Source organism: Mastigoproctus giganteus, chromosome 11 (genome assembly GCF_048544385.1).
Source record: "Mastigoproctus giganteus isolate SK-2022 chromosome 11, ASM4854438v1, whole genome shotgun sequence".
Lineage (NCBI taxonomy): Eukaryota > Metazoa > Arthropoda > Arachnida > Uropygi > Thelyphonidae > Mastigoproctus > Mastigoproctus giganteus.
In genome coordinates, this window is record NC_143585.1 from 163,390,297 (window position 1) to 163,411,865 (window position 21,569).

The window sequence follows — 21,569 nt, forward strand, 5'->3', positions numbered from 1 at the left end:
GGAACTAGTTATTGTAAGTGACTCTATTCTCGGGAAAACGGGGAACATATTGTGCAAAAAGGATAGATGGAACAGGACCAGGGTGTTTGCCGGTGGCAAAGGTTGATGACGTTGTGGAGAGGATATCATCTTTTAAGAGCACAAAAGGTGATTTTGTTTTACACGTTGGCACTAATGATAATAAGAGTAGGAGACCGGCAGAATTACTTAACAAGTACAAGACAATGCTGAAAAAAAACCGTGAGTTAGAGTTGAATTTGAAAGTGTCTGCAATTCTGCCCTGACACGATAGGAGGGAGTATATGATGACAGCTTTGTTGATCAATTCGGCCCTGGAGAGATTTTGCAAGGCTCAAGGGGTAGAAATTTTCTCAGCCTGGTCTGTGCTTGTTAACAGGAGAGACTGCTTCTACAGGGATGGGATACACTAAAATAGAAAGGGTGCAAGAATATTTGCTGATGCTATCGAGACAGAGTTAGGTGTGTCGGAAAACTGCTAGCTTAGGGGGGGATACACAAACTAATAGATTAACAGTAGCTGCTGGCAGAGGTAAAAGTGATTCTTGCACTACTTCTATTGAAATACAATTGAACAGCAGCCTGGAAAGCAAGGCAATGGGAATTTCCAGGATTGCTGGGGGTCATAGTGGAACAAGAAATACATGGGCTGTGTTAGGGTAACTAAGAGTAGAAACAGGTGCATGTATACTTGCATGTACACCAATGCTAGGAGAATAGTTAATAAATTCGATGAATTTGAAGTGCTAGTCAAGACATCAAAGACAGATATTGTTGGGATTCAGAGACATGGTGTCACACAGACATAAGCAGTGCAGAAAACTGGAATTTGGGGGTACAATGTGTACAGAAAAAATAGATAGGACAGGAAGGGAGGAGGGGTTATGCTGTTAGTTAAGAAACACAAAATCTAAGGAAGTGCATCCAGTTGATGTGGGTGGACAATGCAATGTTGAGTCTGTTTGGTGTGACATAAGCACTGGGAAAGGAAAAATGACAGTAGGTGTGTTATAGGCCTAATGAATCTAATGAGCATAATCAGCAATTGTGCAGAGAAATACAGTGGGTCAGTGGATAATTGTTTTCTACAGCAGCATGTTTGAGAGGCAACTAGAGGGAGTAATACTCTTGATCTGATTATCACTAGCGATTCTTCATGCATCAAGAATCTGCAGATAACGGAACCGCTAGGTGGCAGTGATCACAGTGTGCTGAAGTGGGATTTACTCAAAGAGGTAACTACCTTCAAGGGTAAAGGGAAGGATTTTTGCTTTCGTAAAGGTGATTTTTCTGAGACAGTATTTAAATTCTATATTTTGGAACCAACTGATGATGTTACCAACAGCAAATTCAAAATGGGAAGCATTCAAAGAATTAATCTTGGAAGCTACTAGGCTTTTCATACCAACAAAGAAATATTGTTCAAGATTTAGGCCTAAATGGATGTCAGATGAACTAATTAGACATGTGACACAGAAGCCTATGATAGATATAAGCTGGTCTGTAACCAAGTTACAAAGGAGGTTAGGCAGGCGAAGGAAGATTACGAGAAATCTTTGGCAAAGGATACAAAGAAAAACAGCAAAGAGTTGCTGTAATCTTATGTTGTTGTTGTTGTTGTTGTTTATTTGGTTTTTAGGAGCATTAGCAACTAAGGCCATATTGCTCCGGGGATATGCAGTGGTCATTCTCTGACTTTTCGCATCCTCCGTATTTGGTGATCACGGGCTCGAACCCCAGTCTAATCAAGAAGCGTGTGCTACGCACTGCTGCTCCTGCCCACCTGGCTACGGAGGCGCCCTGTAATCTTATGTAAACTCTAGAAGTAAGGGGATGAATCAGATTGGTCCACTTGATATCGATGGTTCAACTGTTGATGATCCTGCTCAGATAGCTAACAAACTAAATGAATATTTTGCATCAACATTCACACATGAGGAGTTATTCAGGGAGGGGAATGCCAGAGGTGTATTCAAACTCTGGCAGTAAGCTAGATAATCTTGTAATAACTGAGAGCAAAATGGAGGAGAAATTGTTGAAGTTAAACATAAGAAAAGCACCTGGGGTGGATGGGATCTATCCAGTTATATTAAAGGAGGTGGCAAAGCAACTAACCAAACCCTTAGCCATAATTATGAGAGCATTCTTCGACTCAGGGGAGGTTCCCACAGACTGGAGATGTGCATATGTATCCCCAATTCACAAATCGGGATTGAAGGGTGACACGAGTAATTACAGACGTGTTAGTTTAACTTCTGTTCCAGGGAAATTAATGGAGGCACTGGTTAACGAAGCATTGCAGGATCATCTAGACAAGACTTCAGTTATAGCTCGGACACAGCATGGGTTTGTTAAGGGGAAGTCTTGTCTGACTATTTTGAATGGATACTATGATGTAGTCACAAAGGATGCAAAGAATAACTTTGATATCATATATTTGGATCTTAAAAAAGCCTCTGATACTGTTGCACGTGGAAGACTGCTACACAAATTGGAGCAGTGTGGCATGGAGGCAAATTGCTGCTATGGATAAAGAGATGGTTGAGTGGGAGAAGACAGAGTGGTAATCAATGGACACTGCTCTTCATGGACTAATGTTATTAGTGGAGTCCCTCAGGATTCAGTGTTACATCCATTGTTGTTTTCTGTATTTATAAATGATATTGATGGTATATCTGGCTTAATGTCCAAGTTTGTAGATGACACGAAGGTTGGCAGGGTTGTTAATGACACTAATGACAGTACACTGCTGCAAAAAGAGCAAATCTAGAAAAGCTGAGCAGATGGGCTGAGAGGTGGCAAATGAAATTTAACATTAACAAATTTAAGTACTACATATGGGAAACAGTAATTCCAGAGTAACGTATCAACTCTGTGGTACGACACTGACAGTGGTAGAGAATGAAAAGGACCTGGGGGTAACTGTGCATGCAGGTATGAAGTTTTATGAGCAGTGCAGACGGTCTGCAAGAGTAACTGATGGTGTCTTGTCAATGATATACAGGAATTTTTCTAGCAGCGATAAGGAGGTGATTATTTCCTTTTATAAGGCAATGGTCATGCCACACCTTGAGTACTGTATACAGATCTGGAGGCCTCTATTTCAAGAAGGATGTAGAGCTGTTGGAATGAGTACAAAGAAGGAAAAGAAGATTAGTGAATGGAACAAAGGGTTGCTCTTACAAAGAAAGGCTTAAGTTTTGCAAATTACAGTGTCTGGAGACTAGGCACCTGCGAGGTGATCTAATTGAGGTGTATAAAGATGGGATTCTTCCTCTTGCTCAGAATAATCGCCTCTGAGGGCATAAATTCAAATTGAGGAAAGACGGTCGTAGGATAGATGTGCAGAAGTTTTCCTTTAGCCAGCGGGTGGTTGATTGCTGGAACAAACTTCCATCTCTCATTTTAGAAGTTGATAGCTTAAATAGATTCAAGGCAGAACTTTACAACATTTGGAGCGAGTGGATGAGTGAAATAAGGGTGTTTTTTTTTTTTTTCTAATGCTATATAAGCTTGCTTTCTTGCATCATGTGCCTTTGCTATCGCTAACTTGTGTATTAATGATCTTAGTAAAACTACCCCCACCATTCCCAACATGCTCCATTCAGTGCTGCCTGTGGTCTTTCATTAAAAGGATTTTGACAAATATTGATACTAAGAAAGCTCCATGGTTTTCCTTCTGCTTGGAAATTTGCTAATATCCAGCCTGTTCCTAAAAAGGGTGACAAATCCCTCTCATCCAATTATCGTTCCATTGCAATTACTTCTACTCTTTCTAAAGTAATGGAGAAATCAATTAACTGCCAACTCTTAAACTACCTAGAAACCTTCCGTCTGCTCAACGATCGTCAGTATGGATTCTGTCAGTGTCGATCCACTGGTGATATTCTGGCTTATATTACCCATTTATGGACTATTTCAATGGAAAAGTTCGGTGAAACACAAGCAGTTGCTCTAGACATTTCAAAGGCTTTTGATTGTGTTTGGCATAAAGATCTTCTAAACAAGCTTTCATCTTATAGTTTGCCAACTTTTTTTTGTAATTGGTTATCCAGTTTTCTCTCTGATCGCTCACTGAGGGTGATGGTAGATGGCTCTCTGTCTTCTTAATTCTCCACTAATGCTGGTGTCCCACGGTTCAGTTCTTTCCCCCACTCTTTTCCTCTTGTATATTATTGACCTTCTTCCATTGACTGGAAATCCTATCAATAGTTTTGCCGATGATAGCACATTACTTTCCACTTTTCATTTTGACAAACCTTGCTGTGCTCAATCAGCTTCAACTTCTCGAATATCCTTTACCAGTTCCTTAAATGTCGATCTCCTTGTAATTCTCCAGTGGGGCAAAGACAACTTAGTTGATTTCAATCCATCTAAAACTCAGTGTTATCTTATATCTCGTAACAAGGATTCTTCTGCTCTTATGCTTATCTTTGGTGACACCGATTTCTAGGCAAGTTGATATATCTCTTTTGGGGATTACCCTGACTTCTAATCTCTCTTGGCACAAGCACATTACAAATATTGCTTACTCTGCATTTAAAAAACTTGGTTTTGTCTTTTGCTCTCAGCATTACTTTTCTTCCAAACAGCTGTTCACTGTGTACAAATCACAAATCCGCCCTACCATGGAATATTGTTCCCACATCTGGTGTGCTGCCCGATGGTAGCACCCCAGATGTGGGGACAATATCTCTCTCAGGCTTCTAGATTCCATTCAGAACAGGGCAGTTAGGTTATTTAATGACTCATCTCTAACAGAGTCTCCGCTCGCTGTCTCACAGACATACTGTTTCTGCTGCATGCCTTTTCTACAGATACTTCCATGGGCACTGTTCTTCTGAATTGGCTTCTATAATTCCCGCTCTCTCTTTCAAAACAATCCAAGCACGTGCCGCCACCAGCCAACATCCATTTACTGTCGAACTTCAACCTCACAGAACCATCTTTTCAACTTCTTCATTTATTCATTCAACTGCCATTATCTGGAACGATCTTCCTTCATACGTATTTCCTGAAAATTTCAGTCTACAGAAGTTAGTCTAATGTCAAGAAATATCATCTCTCCTCTTCTCAACTTCCAACCCAAGCATGGTACTAAGTAGTATAGATTCTGATACCTCTCCTTTGGGGTTTTCATAAAAAAAAAAAAAACTTCTTTTAGCTAGCTGATGGCAAACTTTCACACGACAATCTTGCAACCATCTTTCTTTAACTTGAATTTATGCCTCCTGGTGTGTGTTCTCACAAGTGGAAGAATGCCATCAACATTCAGTGTAGTCAATCCATTCAAGGCTTTAAGCACCTCAATCAGATCTCCCCGCAAGCGACTAGTGTCGACACTTCAATTTGTAGAACCTATGTAAGATCAACCTTTTGTTCCCTTCACCAATCTGGTTGCCTTTTGCTGTACCCATACCAGTAGATCTACATATTTCCTAAAATGAGGCTTCCATACCTGTATACAGTACTCAAGATGGAGCATAACTATGGCCTTATACAAAGGGATAATTGCCTCCTTATCCCTGCTAGCAAAGTGGCTGTATATCATTGACAAAACCCCACAAGCTGGCCTTACAGCATATCTGCACTGCTTAGAGAACTTCATATCTGAATGCAAAATTACCCCAGTTCTTCTTCATTCTCCACTACCTGGGTGTAGTACCACACAGTTGATAAGTTACTCTGGGGGTTTCTGTTACCCATATGCAGTACCTTGCATTTGTCAATGCTCGGCCCATCGATCCAATTTTTCTAGATCTTTTTGCAGTGGCTCAACCTGATGGCTGTCATTAACCACCCTGCCAACCTTTGTATCATATGCAAACTTAGACATTAAACCTCTTATATACTTTCATCGGTATCATTGATAAATATTGAAAACAACAATGGGCCCAGTACTGAATCCTGGGGAACTCTACTAATAACATTAGTCCACAAAGAGCAGTGTCCATTGATAACTACTCTCTGCCATCTTCCACTTAACTATTCCTTTCTCTGTAGCAGTAACTTGCTCTTAATGGCACATTGCTCCAGTTTATACAGCAGTCTTTTATGTCAGTTGTGCATCAGGGAAGTCAACGCTGTGCATTGTGGTGTTCAGTTTGTATGCTGCAGCCCTTCCATAAAATCCAGTGCTGTTCAGCTCACTACATATCATTGTACTGACGTAATTTCCTATGGTCTACACCATGTTCACTTAATTTTCTACACCAGGTTCACAGTATTCAATAGGTACAAAGAGGATCAATGTACCATTCTTCTGATTGCCATATGGTCTCTTTCTGTGAATTCCTACACAACTTTCCAAACTGTAGTAATACCATAAAATTTACATTTTGTAATCAACAGTGTACATCAATCCCCATTGATCTAGATCAGCCTTTCTCAATCTTTCTAACCTGGAGGAACCCTTGGAATAATTTTCAGGTCTCATGGAACCACTGCATAAAAATTATTCTACAGCTCACAGTATGTTAGTGTGATTAGTAAGTTGTAGATATAATAATGCAATAATAATTATCAGTGCTCTTTTGAGTATAGAATGATGTTTTTTCTGTTGATATGCAGTTTTTCCTCATTTGTAATTTCCTACTTGATTTTTTTTTTACCTTATCCCAGTAAGCTTAAAAAGTCTTATCACAAATTTCTATATACAAGATGCTAATGAGGTATAGTATGTGCAGGGGTAGTTTTTTATCCTATTTAAAACTAAAAATGACTTTTTTGCCAACTTTTCTTGAAATTAATCTCTTTCTTTCCTTTTCATAAATTTTAAAAACTCATAAGGCAAACATAATTAATTTCTGTTAAATACTTGGCTTAAGCCAAAAATGGGATTTAATTTTTCCAAAGGTAGGCTCGATAAATTTAATTTAAGTAAGTAAAGGTTGTAAATTGGTTTTAATTAATGTTATTTACAATATGAAAAGGCATCTCCGTAGCCAGGTGGGCAGGAGCTGCAGTGCGTAGCACATGCTTCTTGATTAGACCGGGGTTCAAGCCCCTGACCACCAAATACGGAGGATGCAGAAAGGTCAGGGAACCGCATAACCACGGAGCAATATGGCCTTAGTTTCTAATGCTCCTAAAAACCAAATAACAACAACATGAAAATTTATTGACAATGTTGAATAGTGAAGCTACTAAAACCATAAGCCAAAGCAATACGAATAAAAATATTGCCTAAGACACAATTTATACAAGACCTTAAAAAAAAACATTTTCTTTCTGAGTGACATGATCAGATTCAAGTATAGGGCTAGAATTACACAACTATTATACATATGTGTTGTGTTGGTTTCTTGATCTCTTTTATAGGCCTATATATGCGTAAAATGTGTTATTTTTGAAACTTAAAATAAAGAATGAAATTACCTCTTTAAAGTGAAACCTGTGCTTCTTTTTTGCTGCACAAATACTTAATTCTTGGTCGAACTTGAGATAAGCACACGTGGATTTCATCTTCAACTGAAATTAGACGATTTCTGTCCTTGCTCTTGATGCTTGTTAAACAAGAAAAAGCTTGCTCACGTGTGTAAGAAGTTGAAAACTGCAGCAAAATGTTCATTGTTTTCCTATAAATGGCAGGGTACTCTTTCAATGAAATCCAGAACTTGTCTAGGGGCATATCAGTAAATACCATCTTGAATGTACGATCGGACTGCAGCTCACAAAGTGCTTCCTCTTCTCTCAAAGTCAAGCTCTCAGACTGAGCAGAAGATTCAGAGACATGGTATCTTACCTAGTCATACACTTGCATTGAGAGGGAGAGAAAATACTGTTCAATTTTGTTCTACAGTTCTTCCAGTTATTTTTCTATAAGACTCGAGACTTGCTGATACCCTTCCTCACTCTGAAGTCCAAGCAGCAGTGGAAACATTTCAAGATTTACTTTTGAAACATGATTTTTCCAAAGATTCGGTTTTCTTTTAAATCCAAGAATCTTGTCACTTGAAGTCAAAACATTTTCTCCGGGGCCTTGCAGAGACATGTTCAACTGGTTCATGTGATTTTGCTGAGTGCTTTGAAGATGAAGAACTCGGAAAAATCTGGCCTACTATTTTCTTGAAAGTACTCCTGCAATTGACCTTTCAGCTCAAACACCCTGTTGAGAACTCTTTTCTCTGCCATGCCACCAGATTTCTTATGTAGCAGGAGATTTATGTACTCTTTGTCCAGGTTTTCACACATTTTTTTTTTTTTTTAACATTCTCGAGTGAACTGGCCCTTGTTTAATAACGTTAACCATTTTTGTGGCATCATCCAGAACTTTTTTTTTCATTTTATCTCTAAGAGTTTTTGACACCAGGACCTCTCAATGAAGAAAGCAGTGTGCTGTGATGTCAAGATTTTCTTTTTTTAAAAAAGAAACGAAACTTTTCATGGAACCAACCATTGATGGGGCACCATCAGTACAGATCCCAAGACTATTGTTTCCAGATATGAAGACAAAACAATATACAGTCCATTCCAGTTATTTGGGACACATCAGGACTAGTGCAATTTGGCCCGATTAAGCGGCTGCCCCAATTATCCGAAGTTTCGTGTAAATAGTTAAAAATACAATGTCCCCCCGTTACAATTAGTTCACTGTACAATCAAACACGTTATGACGAATTCACCATAGTAAAGTACCGTTCTTACTACACTATACAATGTGTTGTAAGCGCCGGTCATTGTGATCATGTTTGTGAATTGAATTTTAATTCTATTAAACAGCGATTCTAATTATAGAAAATAGGAGGAATATTATCCACAGGCTATAAAAGTAAAGATATATTAAGCACAAATTTACCCTTTATTACCTTACCAATTAAAAAATTAAATGATACGTGAAAATCGGAAGAATATAAGTAATAATTGGAATAATTAATACATAGGAACTAGTTGACATTTCTGTTCACTGACATTTGCAGGTGGGGTTAAAATTTAAAACAGTAAAAAGATAAGCAATCAATAACAAAGAACATGGCACACACAAATTGCAAATAACACAATACGCGCAAGTGAGAACAGAGTAACGAGTTACAGAGCTTTAAAAATAGGAATGAAGAGAAGATCTGAAAATTAATTTTTTTATATGCTTGAAGATTCCATGGAGGTGTAAACACATTTCACCATAATAACCCACAGAATTCCAGCTGTCGGTATTATCGCAAATTCAGTAAGATCGAGTTTATGATAGATTTCACTAACAGAAAAGCCCAATAAACAGGTGGCTGCTAATTGTTTTATGGTTGTGCCCTCCAGAATTTCGACCGAACCACGTGGTACCATCGGAGACAATTGTAGGGTAATCTCCAGTGTTGTGGTCTCCTGCCCCAATTAAGTTAAGTAAACCCTGGCTATTTTCTCGATTGGTTTCTGTTTTTTAAGATTTGCCCCAAATAAACGGCTGCCCTGATTAACCTGTGGCCCAAATAACCGGAATCCACTGCGTATATATTGGCCTTTACTTGTTTAGGGCAGCTCTTTGCAGCAGTAAAAGTTTTCTTGAATTTCACCATCATTTACAAATGCTACAGCATGACATTTTATTGGTTAAATCTGTTGACTCATCAACCTATATAGAGAAGCTGTTGTTTTTCAGTTTATTACAGAAAACCTCTTCAGCATCACATGACGTGTACGTCGACTTATCGTACTGTTTGAGAGTGGAAACTTTTCAATTTCAATTAAGGCATTTTGTCCTAACATTTTACTCACTATAATTTTACATGCTGGCATTATTAGGTTCTCACCAGCTGTGTGACTTCCTTTTCTGGGCAATAAGTTCTACTTCTAAATAACTTGCTTCCTGAGCCTTTTCACTGAATGGGACTTTTTTTTAACAAAACCTTTACTCTGTTTGTTTTGAGAATTTTAGTTCTTTTTACTAAAATTTTTTACAAAACCTTTACTCTATTTTTTTTGAGATTCCAATAGCAGTTTAAAATAATTAGCACTGTTACTTGTCAAATAACTTCACAATACAATTCAAATACTTACACAATCCACATTTTTCAACATTTACAACAACAATAGTTGGGGAGATAATTTGGGAGGGAGAGGCTGACATCATCAGCCTACTATCCTCCCCTCCGTGCAATACAACACTCACCAATTATCAACAGTCTCCCCTATCTTGTGTCAAAAACTAAGAATTGACTTAACCAAATGAACACTATCCTACTGCGCCATGCCATATGGGGCTGAAAAGCCTTTAACAAAATTGCTAATGGGGCTGCTCTATCACTGTGAGCACTAGCATCGTGGGGTATGGGAAGTTCAAAAAACTGTTTATTTTTATTTTTTATTTTTCAATCACAATCTCTCACGGTATCCCGGCTGAGAAACCCTGATCTAGGTTGTTGCAATTTTGCTACAAGGACACAAACAGATTGATGCTAATATGGCAGCCTGTGATGACTCCCAGTTGGAATCTATGCTTAGTGCCTCAAGCTCTCTACTGTATTTCATTGATTGCTTTATTTCTAGCATAAATGCAGTTCCTTTTATACATATATATAGAGTGGACTGGTAAATCAGAATGTTTTATAATGAAGAACTTTAACTATTGACTGAAACTTGTGGGTTGACCACTCACACAGTAGCAAAACTTTTCTGGATTTATTGGATGATTTCTCTAATTTCCCTTGTTAGAAAGGTAACAAGAGAAAACAATACTCTTGTTCTGGTTGTCAGCAGTGACTCCTCTTCATAAATTAAGAATCTACAGATAATGTCAGCAATTTTTTTCCCAGCCGAAACAATCTTAAACAAAAAAAAAAAAAACTGTCATAAGAATGGTAATGTACTAACCTGTAACACACCTACATGTACTGTGTGGCAGTGGGTATGATGCTCTCAGTATGCCTAAATGGCTTTGTTTCTTCAGTTGCAGGTATTGAAACTGAAGAAACAAATTACAGAGTAGGACATGCCCTCCCAAGAAGAGAATGGAGACAGCCAAAAATAGGGAGAAGAAATGTGTGCGTCATACTTCAAGTTACAAAGATCTCAACCCCGTAAATAACTTTGTTTCTTTAACACAGTCATCTTACTCCAATTATAGAACAGAGGTAGTGCATTCTCAGTATAGCAGGGCTTGCATCATGGACTTTGTAAATGTTTCAATCAATGATAGTCATGTTTGGACAACTAATGCATGAATGCATTTTCAAATTAAAAAATCGATTGTTTGCAGTTGGTCTCATAACAGATTTAATATATGAGGTGTCCATTAGAAAGTGGAACAAAAAATATATATTTTTTTAAATATTGCGTAATGAAGGGGGAATGTACTTGTTGGTTTTAAAGGCAATAGGAATGCTTACTTGTGGATTAATATTAGTTAATGGTGTTGATGTATGAAATTCAAGTCTGATATGTAAGTTTGTTGATGTTACAAAGGAGGGTTACAGTGCTTAATAGAAGTAATCAGAATATATTCGCATTAAGATCTAGACAAAGTCAGCAGATTGGCTGAAAAATGGTATCTGAGATTTAACATTGATAGATGCAAGGTATGGCATAGCAGTAATCCCAGATAAAATACCATTTGGGCAGTATCAAACTCAAAGTAGAGTAGAATGAAAAAGATCTTTATTCGAAGTAAAGATCTTTTCCAGGGATAATTATACAATATAACGTGAAATTCTCTAAGCAGTGCAAACAGGTTTGCTAGAACAGTTCATAAGATTCTGTCGATGATATACAGGAATTTTGCTAGCAGAGATACAAAGATGATGATATGAACATGAGCGGGCTTGTTAATGATAAAGTATGCAACTTGAGGATCTAGATCAACTATGCAGGTGATCAGAATTTGAAGTTTAACATTGATAAATGGAAGGCTGCACTTAAGGCACAGCACTACTTAATATAGCATTAGCATTAGTAAATGCACATGATACAAGAAAGAAAGCTTATATAGCAATATAGCCTTGCCAAAAAAAAAAAAAAAAAAAAATCTAATTTCACCCATCCACTCACTCCAAATGTTTCTCTAGTTCTACCTTTAATCTATTTAAGCTAGCAACTTCTACGACAGATGGAAGTTTGTTCCAGCAATCAACCATACACTGGCTAAAGGTAAACTTCTGCACATCTATCCTACAACTGTCTTTCCTCAATTTGAATTTATGCCCTCTCATGTGATTATTCTGAGCAAGAGGAAGAATCCCATCTGCATTGAGCATCCTCAAACCATTCAAGGCTTTATACACCTCTGTCAGATCACCTAGCAGGTGCCTAGGCTCCAAACACTGTAATTTGCAAAACTTGTCTTTCTTCAAAAGAGCAACCCTTTGTTCCATTCACTAATCTTATTGCCCTTCTCTGCACTTGCTCCAGCAACTCTACACTTCCTAAAACGAGGCCCCCTCCAGACCTGTATACAGGTCTGGAGGCCTCATTTTGGTGTGGCCTGACCATTGCTCTGTACAAGGGGATAATCACCTCCTTATCCCTGCTAGAAAAATTCCTGTATATACCATTTGTGTAGCCCCAAACTCTAGGTAGTTGAAAAGGTAAGAGTGGGAACCCTGGGGGGGGGGAGGTTACTGTGTAGTCTGGCATAATTCTCTGAGTAGTACAACACACCATTAGAACAGCAGATGGGATTCTGTCACTGATATACAGGAACCTACAAAGAGTTTGTTACTCCATTGTGATTAGGCTATCTGGAATAATATACAGGTAGCCCTCAATTTACGTCAGGGTTAGGTTCCTGGGGGGACAGGCGCAAATGGAACCCCTTATATAATGGAGTTAATCGGAAATCACAGGGTTAGGTTCCGGGCACCAAAAATTTTATCTACCACTTTGCATCGATTGTTTTATTTAATTAGCATTCTTCATAGTTGTAGTAATAGTCGATGGAGCATATTAATAGCCCTACACACATTAGGACAGGTTTCATCAGATTCTATCCTCCAAATATTGCACTAGAATTCAATTAACTACTTTTACCAGACATGGCGTGTCTTTATTCTATTAAATTAAAAACTTTATAAAACGACTGTAAAAAACTGCACACGGCTATCACTATTATTATTATTATTTAATTTATTAATAGGACAATTAATAAAAAAAATGTTAGTGTAATAAATTTCCAACATGTGTAAATAGCGTAAACAACAACCAGCTAAATGCTTCACCGCATGTACCTTTATAGCCGCGCATCCATGAGTGGTTATTTTGAGGGCGGGAATCTTTCTCGTCTCTGATACAAATGCGCTATTTGCCGATTGGCTCAGATTGTCCGAAATCACGTGAACAGTGCACGATACATAGCACAGTGTGATGCCGATAAATTTTGTTTGACGATTTTAAACTTTTCAATTTATAAAAAAATTGCAAAAATAAAAATAAAAATGCCATTGTGGTTAGTGATCGGCACAAATCGGACCAGCGCAAAATGAGGGCTACCTGTATACAGGTTTGGAAACTTTATCCTAGAAAGAACTTTCACAGTCAATTGTATTGCACAATTATAATGATAAAAAAATAAATAAATAAAAAGTGACAAAATTAAGTTTGTTCTAATACTTTTAATAGATGTGTTGTAAAAGGTGTTCAGAAGAGCAGTAAGGTTAGCTGAAGATACAGAGATATTCTTACCAACAAATCCTGTGGTTCTGTAAATTGCAGACCAAATTGGCCTAATTGAACTTAAAAGGATTAAGTAAACTAAATGCCGATGTCAACTTTACTCTTTTTAAGATAATTCACTCATTTTTCAGTTACTCTTTTCACTGAATGCATATTCAGTGACAAAGTAATTAATTGCAGAATGTACTTGACAATATTGAAAAAATTAAGAAAGGATTGGGCAAATTATTAGAATAAATTGGCAAACAAAGTGGGTAATATTGACTGGTGTTGTATAAACATTTTCTTCTTTTCATAATGTTTCCAATGATAACTATATCATATTTTGTGTACCTGCTTTGATATATAAATAAGTTTTATTTTATAAGATTTTACTGATTTTCCTAGTCTGATATTGCAAAATTGTAATGATAACAAAATAAATAAAAAGTGAAAAACTAAATATGATCTAATACTTTTTTGGAAAAGTATTTGAGCATATATAAACAATGGTTAAAGTTATATCTGTAACCATCCAATATAAAGATAACATTCACTAAACTAAACATTCAGCTAATCAATTTGCTTACTGGATTGCCCACACAGCAGTGTAAAAAACCAGCAAGGAACAATATGATCTTTGAAAGACTTTTTCTTTTTCTTTCTCCTCTCTCATATCTGAATTTAAGTGAATCACTCCGTTTCACAGTTGTTGGTATCCAGCATAATATATTTATTAAAAGCATTATCCTTTGAATAATCTTTTTTGTGGTAGCAGTATTTAAACAGAATTTTATTATTGTTCTAATCTACTAAAATAGAACTTATGTTTTTGATAGGCCAAAGAAGATAATTCTGGAGCAGATAATTTTCTTCACTCCTTCCCTAGTAAAGCATGATGAAAAATTTAATTATCTTGTGTAGTATGATAATAATGTAAATATGTTTTGTTTACCTTTTCTTTATAATTTTTTGTGTGTTTTGCTGTAGAATGCAGAAATTTATTTTTTTATAAAGCTTCTTTTTTTTACATTTATAAATGAGTTTTGGAATACAATAAACAGTTAGCCTTATTTATATCTCATTTTATTTATTATTTTACACACACACACACACACACATATATATATATATTTTTTTTTTTTTAAATAAAATATATTTTATTTATACAGTGAAACTTCTCCTAACGGACACCTCTCGTTAACGGACATTTCTCTACAACAGACATTTTCAAATTTCCCAACTCACCTCTGTTGGTTTTAACGTGTTTGCAGCTTCTGTCTAGCGGACATTCTCTGTAACAGACGGGGACAGGCAATCTGCACTGTTTCGTTTAGATTAGCACTTAATTTGATCTCCCCATAACGGACAGCGGGCGAGCTCACGGCCCTTTTTCTAGGAACTTTTCTTCCACGTATTGCCTCAATCGTGTGTTTATTTTCTATTTCCGATTCTCTGAATTTTATCAAGGGTTACGTCGCGGTTCTAAACCCTTTTTCAAGAATTTTAAGGCACGTGTAAAACTTCTGATGAATTCGGTGTGTGCAGGGGGGAATTTGGTCGGCCTTTCGTCTTTTCAGTTTCAGTTTTATTCAGTGTTGTGTGAAGTGCACAATGACTTCTCATAAACATTTAACTTTAAAAGATAAAGTTGAACTCAATAATGCGTATGATCGGCAAAAAAATAGTGTTCACAATCTCACTGCAAAATTCAAAATCGGGAAGACGCAGGTAAGCGACATCCTAAAGAAAAAAAATGAACTGCTCAAACAATTTTGGCAACACGGAAATGATCAGGTTCAAAAATCATTCCCGAAAACTGTTGGACTTCAAATTGACAATGCTACGTACGAGTGGTTTTGTCGCGCACGTGCTAAAAAAATTCCCATTAATGGGCCTATTATTAGGGAAAAGGCTTTGGAGGTTGCAAAATCTATGGAAGTAAATGAGTTCAAAGCTTCTGTGGGATGGCTAGACAAGTTCAAAACTCGGCATAAAATTTCTTGGAAAACCGTAAGTGGTGAAGGTGGATCTGTTGATACTGGGGTTGTAACAGAGTGGACCGTCAAATTGGAAGATTTATGTCGTGATTTTGAAGCTAAGGATATTTACAACTGTGACGAAACAGGGTTGTTTTTTAAAGCTCTTCCTGAAAAAACAATGAGTCTAAAAAACAAAAAGTGCCAGGGCGGAAAAATTTCTAAGGAACGCTTGACTGTACTATTGTGTACAAATATGCTGGGAGACTTTGAACAACCTCTTGTTATAGGAAAACCACAAAATCCTCGTTATTTCAAGGGCATAAAGTTGAATCTTTTGAAGTTGACTGGAAGTCTAATAAAAAAGCGTGGATGACACGAGATATCATGAGCGAATGGATAAGTCACTTTAACCAAAACATGATTCGTCAAAACAGAAAAATTATTCTTTTCATGGATAATGCTGCATCTCACCCGCACATTGAATTGTCCAACATTCAAATCGTTTTTCTGCCACCAAACACATCTGCAGAGTGTCAGCCCTTGGATCAAGGGATAATAAAAAATTTTAAACTTCACTACAGAAAACGTGTTTTAAGACATCTCATTGCAAACATGAACGATGTAACATGTGCGAGTGACTTCGCGAATAAACTCAGCATCCTAGATGCGATTCAATGGATTTCCTCTTCAGTAAATGCAATTAGAAAACAAACTGTCGTGAACTGTTTTGTAAAGTCTGGCTTCTCAAACGCAAAAATTGAAGTTGTGAACAGCAATGTGGAGCACCAAGAAGAACAAGAACTTCAACATCTATTGATAATGTACGATACTTCCGCTACAAGTGACCCTGGCTACAAAGATATAGACTCTAACCTCACTACAGAAGATGGTGCTATAGATATCAACGACATTATCATTGATATTTTTCAAGAAGTTCCTCATGAGGATGAAGAAATGGAAGGAGGTCATTCTGTCGAAGAACATATTAACGACGAACCACCGATGAAAATGGAAGAAGCGCTCATACAAATCAATCGTTTAAAAATGTTTTTCGCCGCTGAAGAAGATACTGAAGGACTTTCGATGGTTTCTTCACTCCAAACAAATGTTGAAAACAAAATTATCAGCCGGAAGAAGGTGCAGAAGAAAATAAGTGATTACTGTATGTATTTTTCTTAAGATAAAGTTATAATATGCATAGCACAATTGTATGTATATTATTTACAAAAATATTGTGCAAAATCTGTATATAATTTAATTTAATTTTACATTAAACGTTTAACGATTTTTCTTTATCTCTTGTGTATGTAATTGTATATTATTTACAAAAATATTGTTCAAAATCTGTATATATTTTAATTTAATTTTACATTAAACGTTTAACGATTCTTCTTTCTTTCTTTCTTTTTTTTTTCTCCCTCAGACTTCTTGTTAGCGGACACTTCTCTCTAACGGACACATTTTCGTTCCCCATGGCTGTCCGTTAAAGGGAAGTTTCACTGTATATATTTATCTGATAGATTTCACAGTTTATTTGTTTGTTTATTTATTTTCACTTTTAGCTGAAGCAATTTCTCTTCCAGCTTTCTTTCGGTTAACTCCTAGTCATTATTAGGCATACAGCTTTCTAACCCTATCATACAGTGCAGACTGAGTGTCAAGAGATTTTTGATCAGGCAATTTAGCCTGTCCTTTAAATCCTCCTAAACCACCTACAGCAGTGAAGGCTGTGTATCTAAATTGTAACCTCAGACCACACATTCCAAATCCTGTCTACTGCTTGAACTTCCAAAAGTGTTGTCATTCACAAGTGGCAGGCCTTGGAGTTGCCATCTATTTCAACTGTGGATCTCAGGAACATGTCGATCAGAATTGTCCAGCTGAGCAACCAATATGTCCAAACTGCGATGCGCCAATTCCAAAAAGTGTGAATACTGGAAAAAGAGAAAAGCAGATATAACATTGTGTCATATACCAAGAAGCCAAGGGAAGTGTACTCCTAACTAACATAAACAAACTTTCTTATGCACAGGTCATAAGAAATCGGTATGCGATAGATACCCAAACAGATTTAACAATTCCTTAAAAAAAAAAAAAAAAAAAAAAATGTCCATTTCAGACTGTGCATAAGCACTACCTATAACAACTCAGCCAAAACATCAAGAGAAATTCACCAACTCACAACTATCCATACCTCCTTGATGAGCTACCAAACATGGTGCAACAATTTGCAACATACTGCAATTCCACAATCCTCAAACTTTTTGATCTCACTTCATATGTTTTTGGTAATGGCATCACATCCTAAAACCTTAAAAAGAGTAAAATACAGCATAAAAAAGTTTAGTTTTAAATGCCTTTGGGATACACAGTTGGATTTAAAGTAACTGACAGCCCTCGTTACGAGAAACCAGTAAGATAATGCATCAAGGAATTTATCAACACATTGAACAGAGACAAAATTATGAATTTTGCCCCTGGGGGGGAGTAAAATTGATGAATGGGCCCTGTGTGTTCTTTAATAAGCATACTAAATTGGCAATATCCCCCCACCCAAAAAAAAAAAACAAACAAAAACTTAAGCTCAGTCAACAAGTTACATAATGCCAAACATTAGCATTAGTAGAGGCATATGATGCAAGAAAGCAAGCTTATGCAGCAGTAGCAGAAAAAAAAAAAAAAAAAAAAACCTCCCATTTCAGCCCTCCATTCGTTCCAAATACCTGTCCAGCTCAGCCTTCAATTTATTTAGGCTATCAACTTCCACAACAAAGGATAGGAGTCTGTTCCACCAACCAACTACGCACTGGCTAAAGGCAAACTTCCGCACATCTATCCTACATCTGTTTTTCCTCGATTTGAATTTATGCCCTCTCAGGTGATTATTCTGAGCAAGAGGAAGAGTCCCATCAGCATTGAGCATGCTCAAACAATTCAAGACTTTATACGCCTCAATCAGATTACCTCGCAGGTGCCTAGTCTCCAGACACTGTAATTTGCAAAACTTAAGCCTTTCTTTGTAAGAGCAACCCTTTGTTCCATTCATTAATCTTGTTACCCTTCTCTGTACTCGTTCCAACAGCTCTACATCCTTCTTAAAATGAGGCCTCCAGATCTGTAAATAGTACTCAAGGTGTGGCCTCATCACTGCCTTATACAAGGGGATAATCACCTCCTTATCCCTGCTAGAAAAATTCCTGTATATCATTAACAAGGCACCATGAGCTACTCTTCCAGACCATCTGCACTGCTCAGAAAACTTCTTATCTGCCTGCACAATTACTCCCAGGTCCTTTTCATTCTCTACCACTGTCAGTGTAGTCAGAGTTGAGTGAAATAATAAAAAATAAAAAAATAAAAAAAATAAATAAATAAATAAATAAAAAAAAAAAAATATATATATATATATATATATAAAAAAAAAAAAAAAATTATAAAATAAGAAAAAAGTATAAAAAAAAAATAATAAAAAAAAAAAAATAAAAAAAAAATAAAAAAAATATATATATATATAAAAAAAAAAAAAATTATAAAATAAGAAAAAAGTATAAAAAAAAAAAAATAAAAAAAAAAAAATAAAAAAAAAATAAAAAAAAATATATATATATATAAAAAAAAAAAAATTATAAAATAAGAAAAAAGTATAAAAAAAAAAAATAAAAAAAAAAAAATAAAAAAAAAATAAAAAAAAATATATATATATATAAAAAAAAAAAAAATTATAAAATAAGAAAAAAGTATAAAAAATAAATAAAAAGTATAAAAAAAAAAAAATAAAAAAAAATAAATAAAAAAAAAAAAAAAAAAATATATATATATATAAAAAAAAAAAAAAAATTATAAAATAAGAAAAAAGTAAAAAAAATAAAAAAATAAAAAAAAAAAAATTATAAAATAAGAAAAAAGTATAAAAAAAAAAAAAAAAAGAATGCAAGTAGAGTGAGAATGCACATTACGAATGAAGTAAATGTGTGTGTCCCCCCCCCCCTTCACCTGGTAGGTTCCCCACTGCCAGCTAACATATCCCACCCCCAGAGCGGGATGGGCAGCTGGACCTTCATACCGGATTCGACACTCCTTGGACATGACACCGACGAAGACATTCTGCGGCTTTGCTGCCAACACGCCATTGGCGATCCGAACTGGGTACTCTAACCTGGTTCCCTTTAAAACTCCATCCCCAGGCAGGGAATGGAGGAGACGGATCTCTGTCTCCTCTCCTCCCTGCCTACCCCCCATATTTCGCCTGGTGGGGCTCGTCTCCACTGACCTCTTTCGGGATGTCTACTCTATCCGTCCCTATTCTTCTATCTGTTTCCTCCCCAGTCTTCAATCTCCCCCCCCCCCTCTCTCTCTCTCTCTCTCACTAAATCGACCTAGTACACCCCTTAACAATGCCGCCAAATTATAACCAACGTCTGAATTCTACCGGTTTTGTGCAAATCTCTAAGATATCTAACACTATCAGCTTTTATCTAGCGTTACATGTCTAAATTTAATAACATCAAAATTTTGCCCGACCTATTTGGCCTTTAACACATCTCTTTAGTGTTCAACCCTAACCAGCGATTTCCTAACAGCAATCCCATTAAGCATTAATGTCAAATGCAAAAAATTTTTTTTTTTTTTTTTTAAATAGGCCCTAGCCACTGAAATCCCAGGAAACTAGGTGGCAGGACCTGCCAGAGCAAATTGTTGTGATACTGGATACACCCGGCTAGCCTCCACGTGGCAGGGTATGGGCAACGTCGGGCCCCACTAGGGGCCTGGCGGCCAATTAGCCGGATAAACAATGGGCACAACATATCACACTGCACAGACACGACCCACACACTTTCAAGTCTCTGGCTTGACAGTGTACTGTCCTCGATACAGTGAAACACACGCGGAGATGGGAGAAATCCCAGGTGCCGTCTGACACGAACATACCTTATACCTTATACCTTGTCAGTGTAGTACCACAGAGTTGATACGTTGCTCTGGGGTTATTGTTTCCCATATGTAGTACTCTACATTTGTCAATGTTAAACTTCAGTTACCACCTCTCAGCCCATCTGCTCAACTTTTCTATATCCTGTTGCAGCAGCGTACTGTCATTAGTGTCCTTAACAACCTTGCCAACCTTTGTATCTTCTGCAAACTTGGACATCAAGCTTGATATCATCGATATCATTTATAAATACAGAAAACAACAACGGACCGAATACTGAACCCTGAGGGGACTCCACTAATAACATTAGTCCAGGATGAGCTGTGTCCATTGATTATCACTCTCTCTCTTCTCCCACTCAACCAACCCTTTATCCATAGCACCAATTTGCCTCCAATGCCACATTGCTCCAATTTGCGCAGCAGTCTTCCACGTGCAACAGTATCAAAAGCTTTTCTAAGATCTAAATATATGATATCAAAGTTATTTGCTGCATTCAGTTCATTTGTGACCACATCATAGTATCCAATCAGATTTGTCAGGCAACACTTTCCCTTAACAAAATCATGCTGTGTCCAAGCTGTAACTGAAGTCTTGTTTAGATGATCCTGCAGTGCTTCTTTAACCAGTGCGTCCATTAATTTTCCTGGAACAGAATTTAAACTAACAGGTCTATAATTACTGGTCGCCCTTTGATCCTCCTTTGTGAATTGGGATCACATTTACACATCTCCAGTTCAAGAGTACTTTCACTGAATCCAAGGAAGCTCTAATAATTATGGCTAAGGGTTTGCTTACTTTCTTTGTGGTGCCTCCATAGCCAGGTGGGCAGGAGCAGCAGTGCGTAGCACACGCTTCTTGATTAGACCGAGGTTCAAGCCCGTGCCCACCAAATACGGAGGATGCGGAAAGGTCAGAGAATGACCACCGCATATCCCCGGAGCAATATGGCCTTAGTTGCTAATGCTCCTAAAAAAAAAACCAGATAACTTTCTTTGCTGCCTCCTTTAATATAACTGGATAGATCCCATCCACCCCGGGTGCCTTTTTCATGTTTATATTTA

The 21,569-nt window shown here is 36.9% G+C and overlaps 1 protein-coding gene across 3 annotated transcripts in view; it reads left to right on the forward strand.

Moving 5' to 3' along the window:
- The window catches only part of LOC150078548 (uncharacterized), a 732,675-nt gene that overhangs the window by 372,584 nt on the left and 338,522 nt on the right, over positions 1-21,569 (forward strand). For 2 of the 3 annotated variants that reach the window (XM_090384777.1, XM_090384779.1), the window contains exon 16: positions 14,433-14,584. The exons of the other annotated variant lie outside the window; for it this stretch is intronic. In XM_090384777.1, the coding sequence (XP_090240903.1) occupies positions 14,433-14,492 (60 nt within the window). In that variant the 3' untranslated portion in view covers positions 14,493-14,584. Of the gene's footprint in view, positions 1-14,432; positions 14,585-21,569 lie in introns of those variants that run through there. 3 annotated transcript variants of the gene reach the window in all.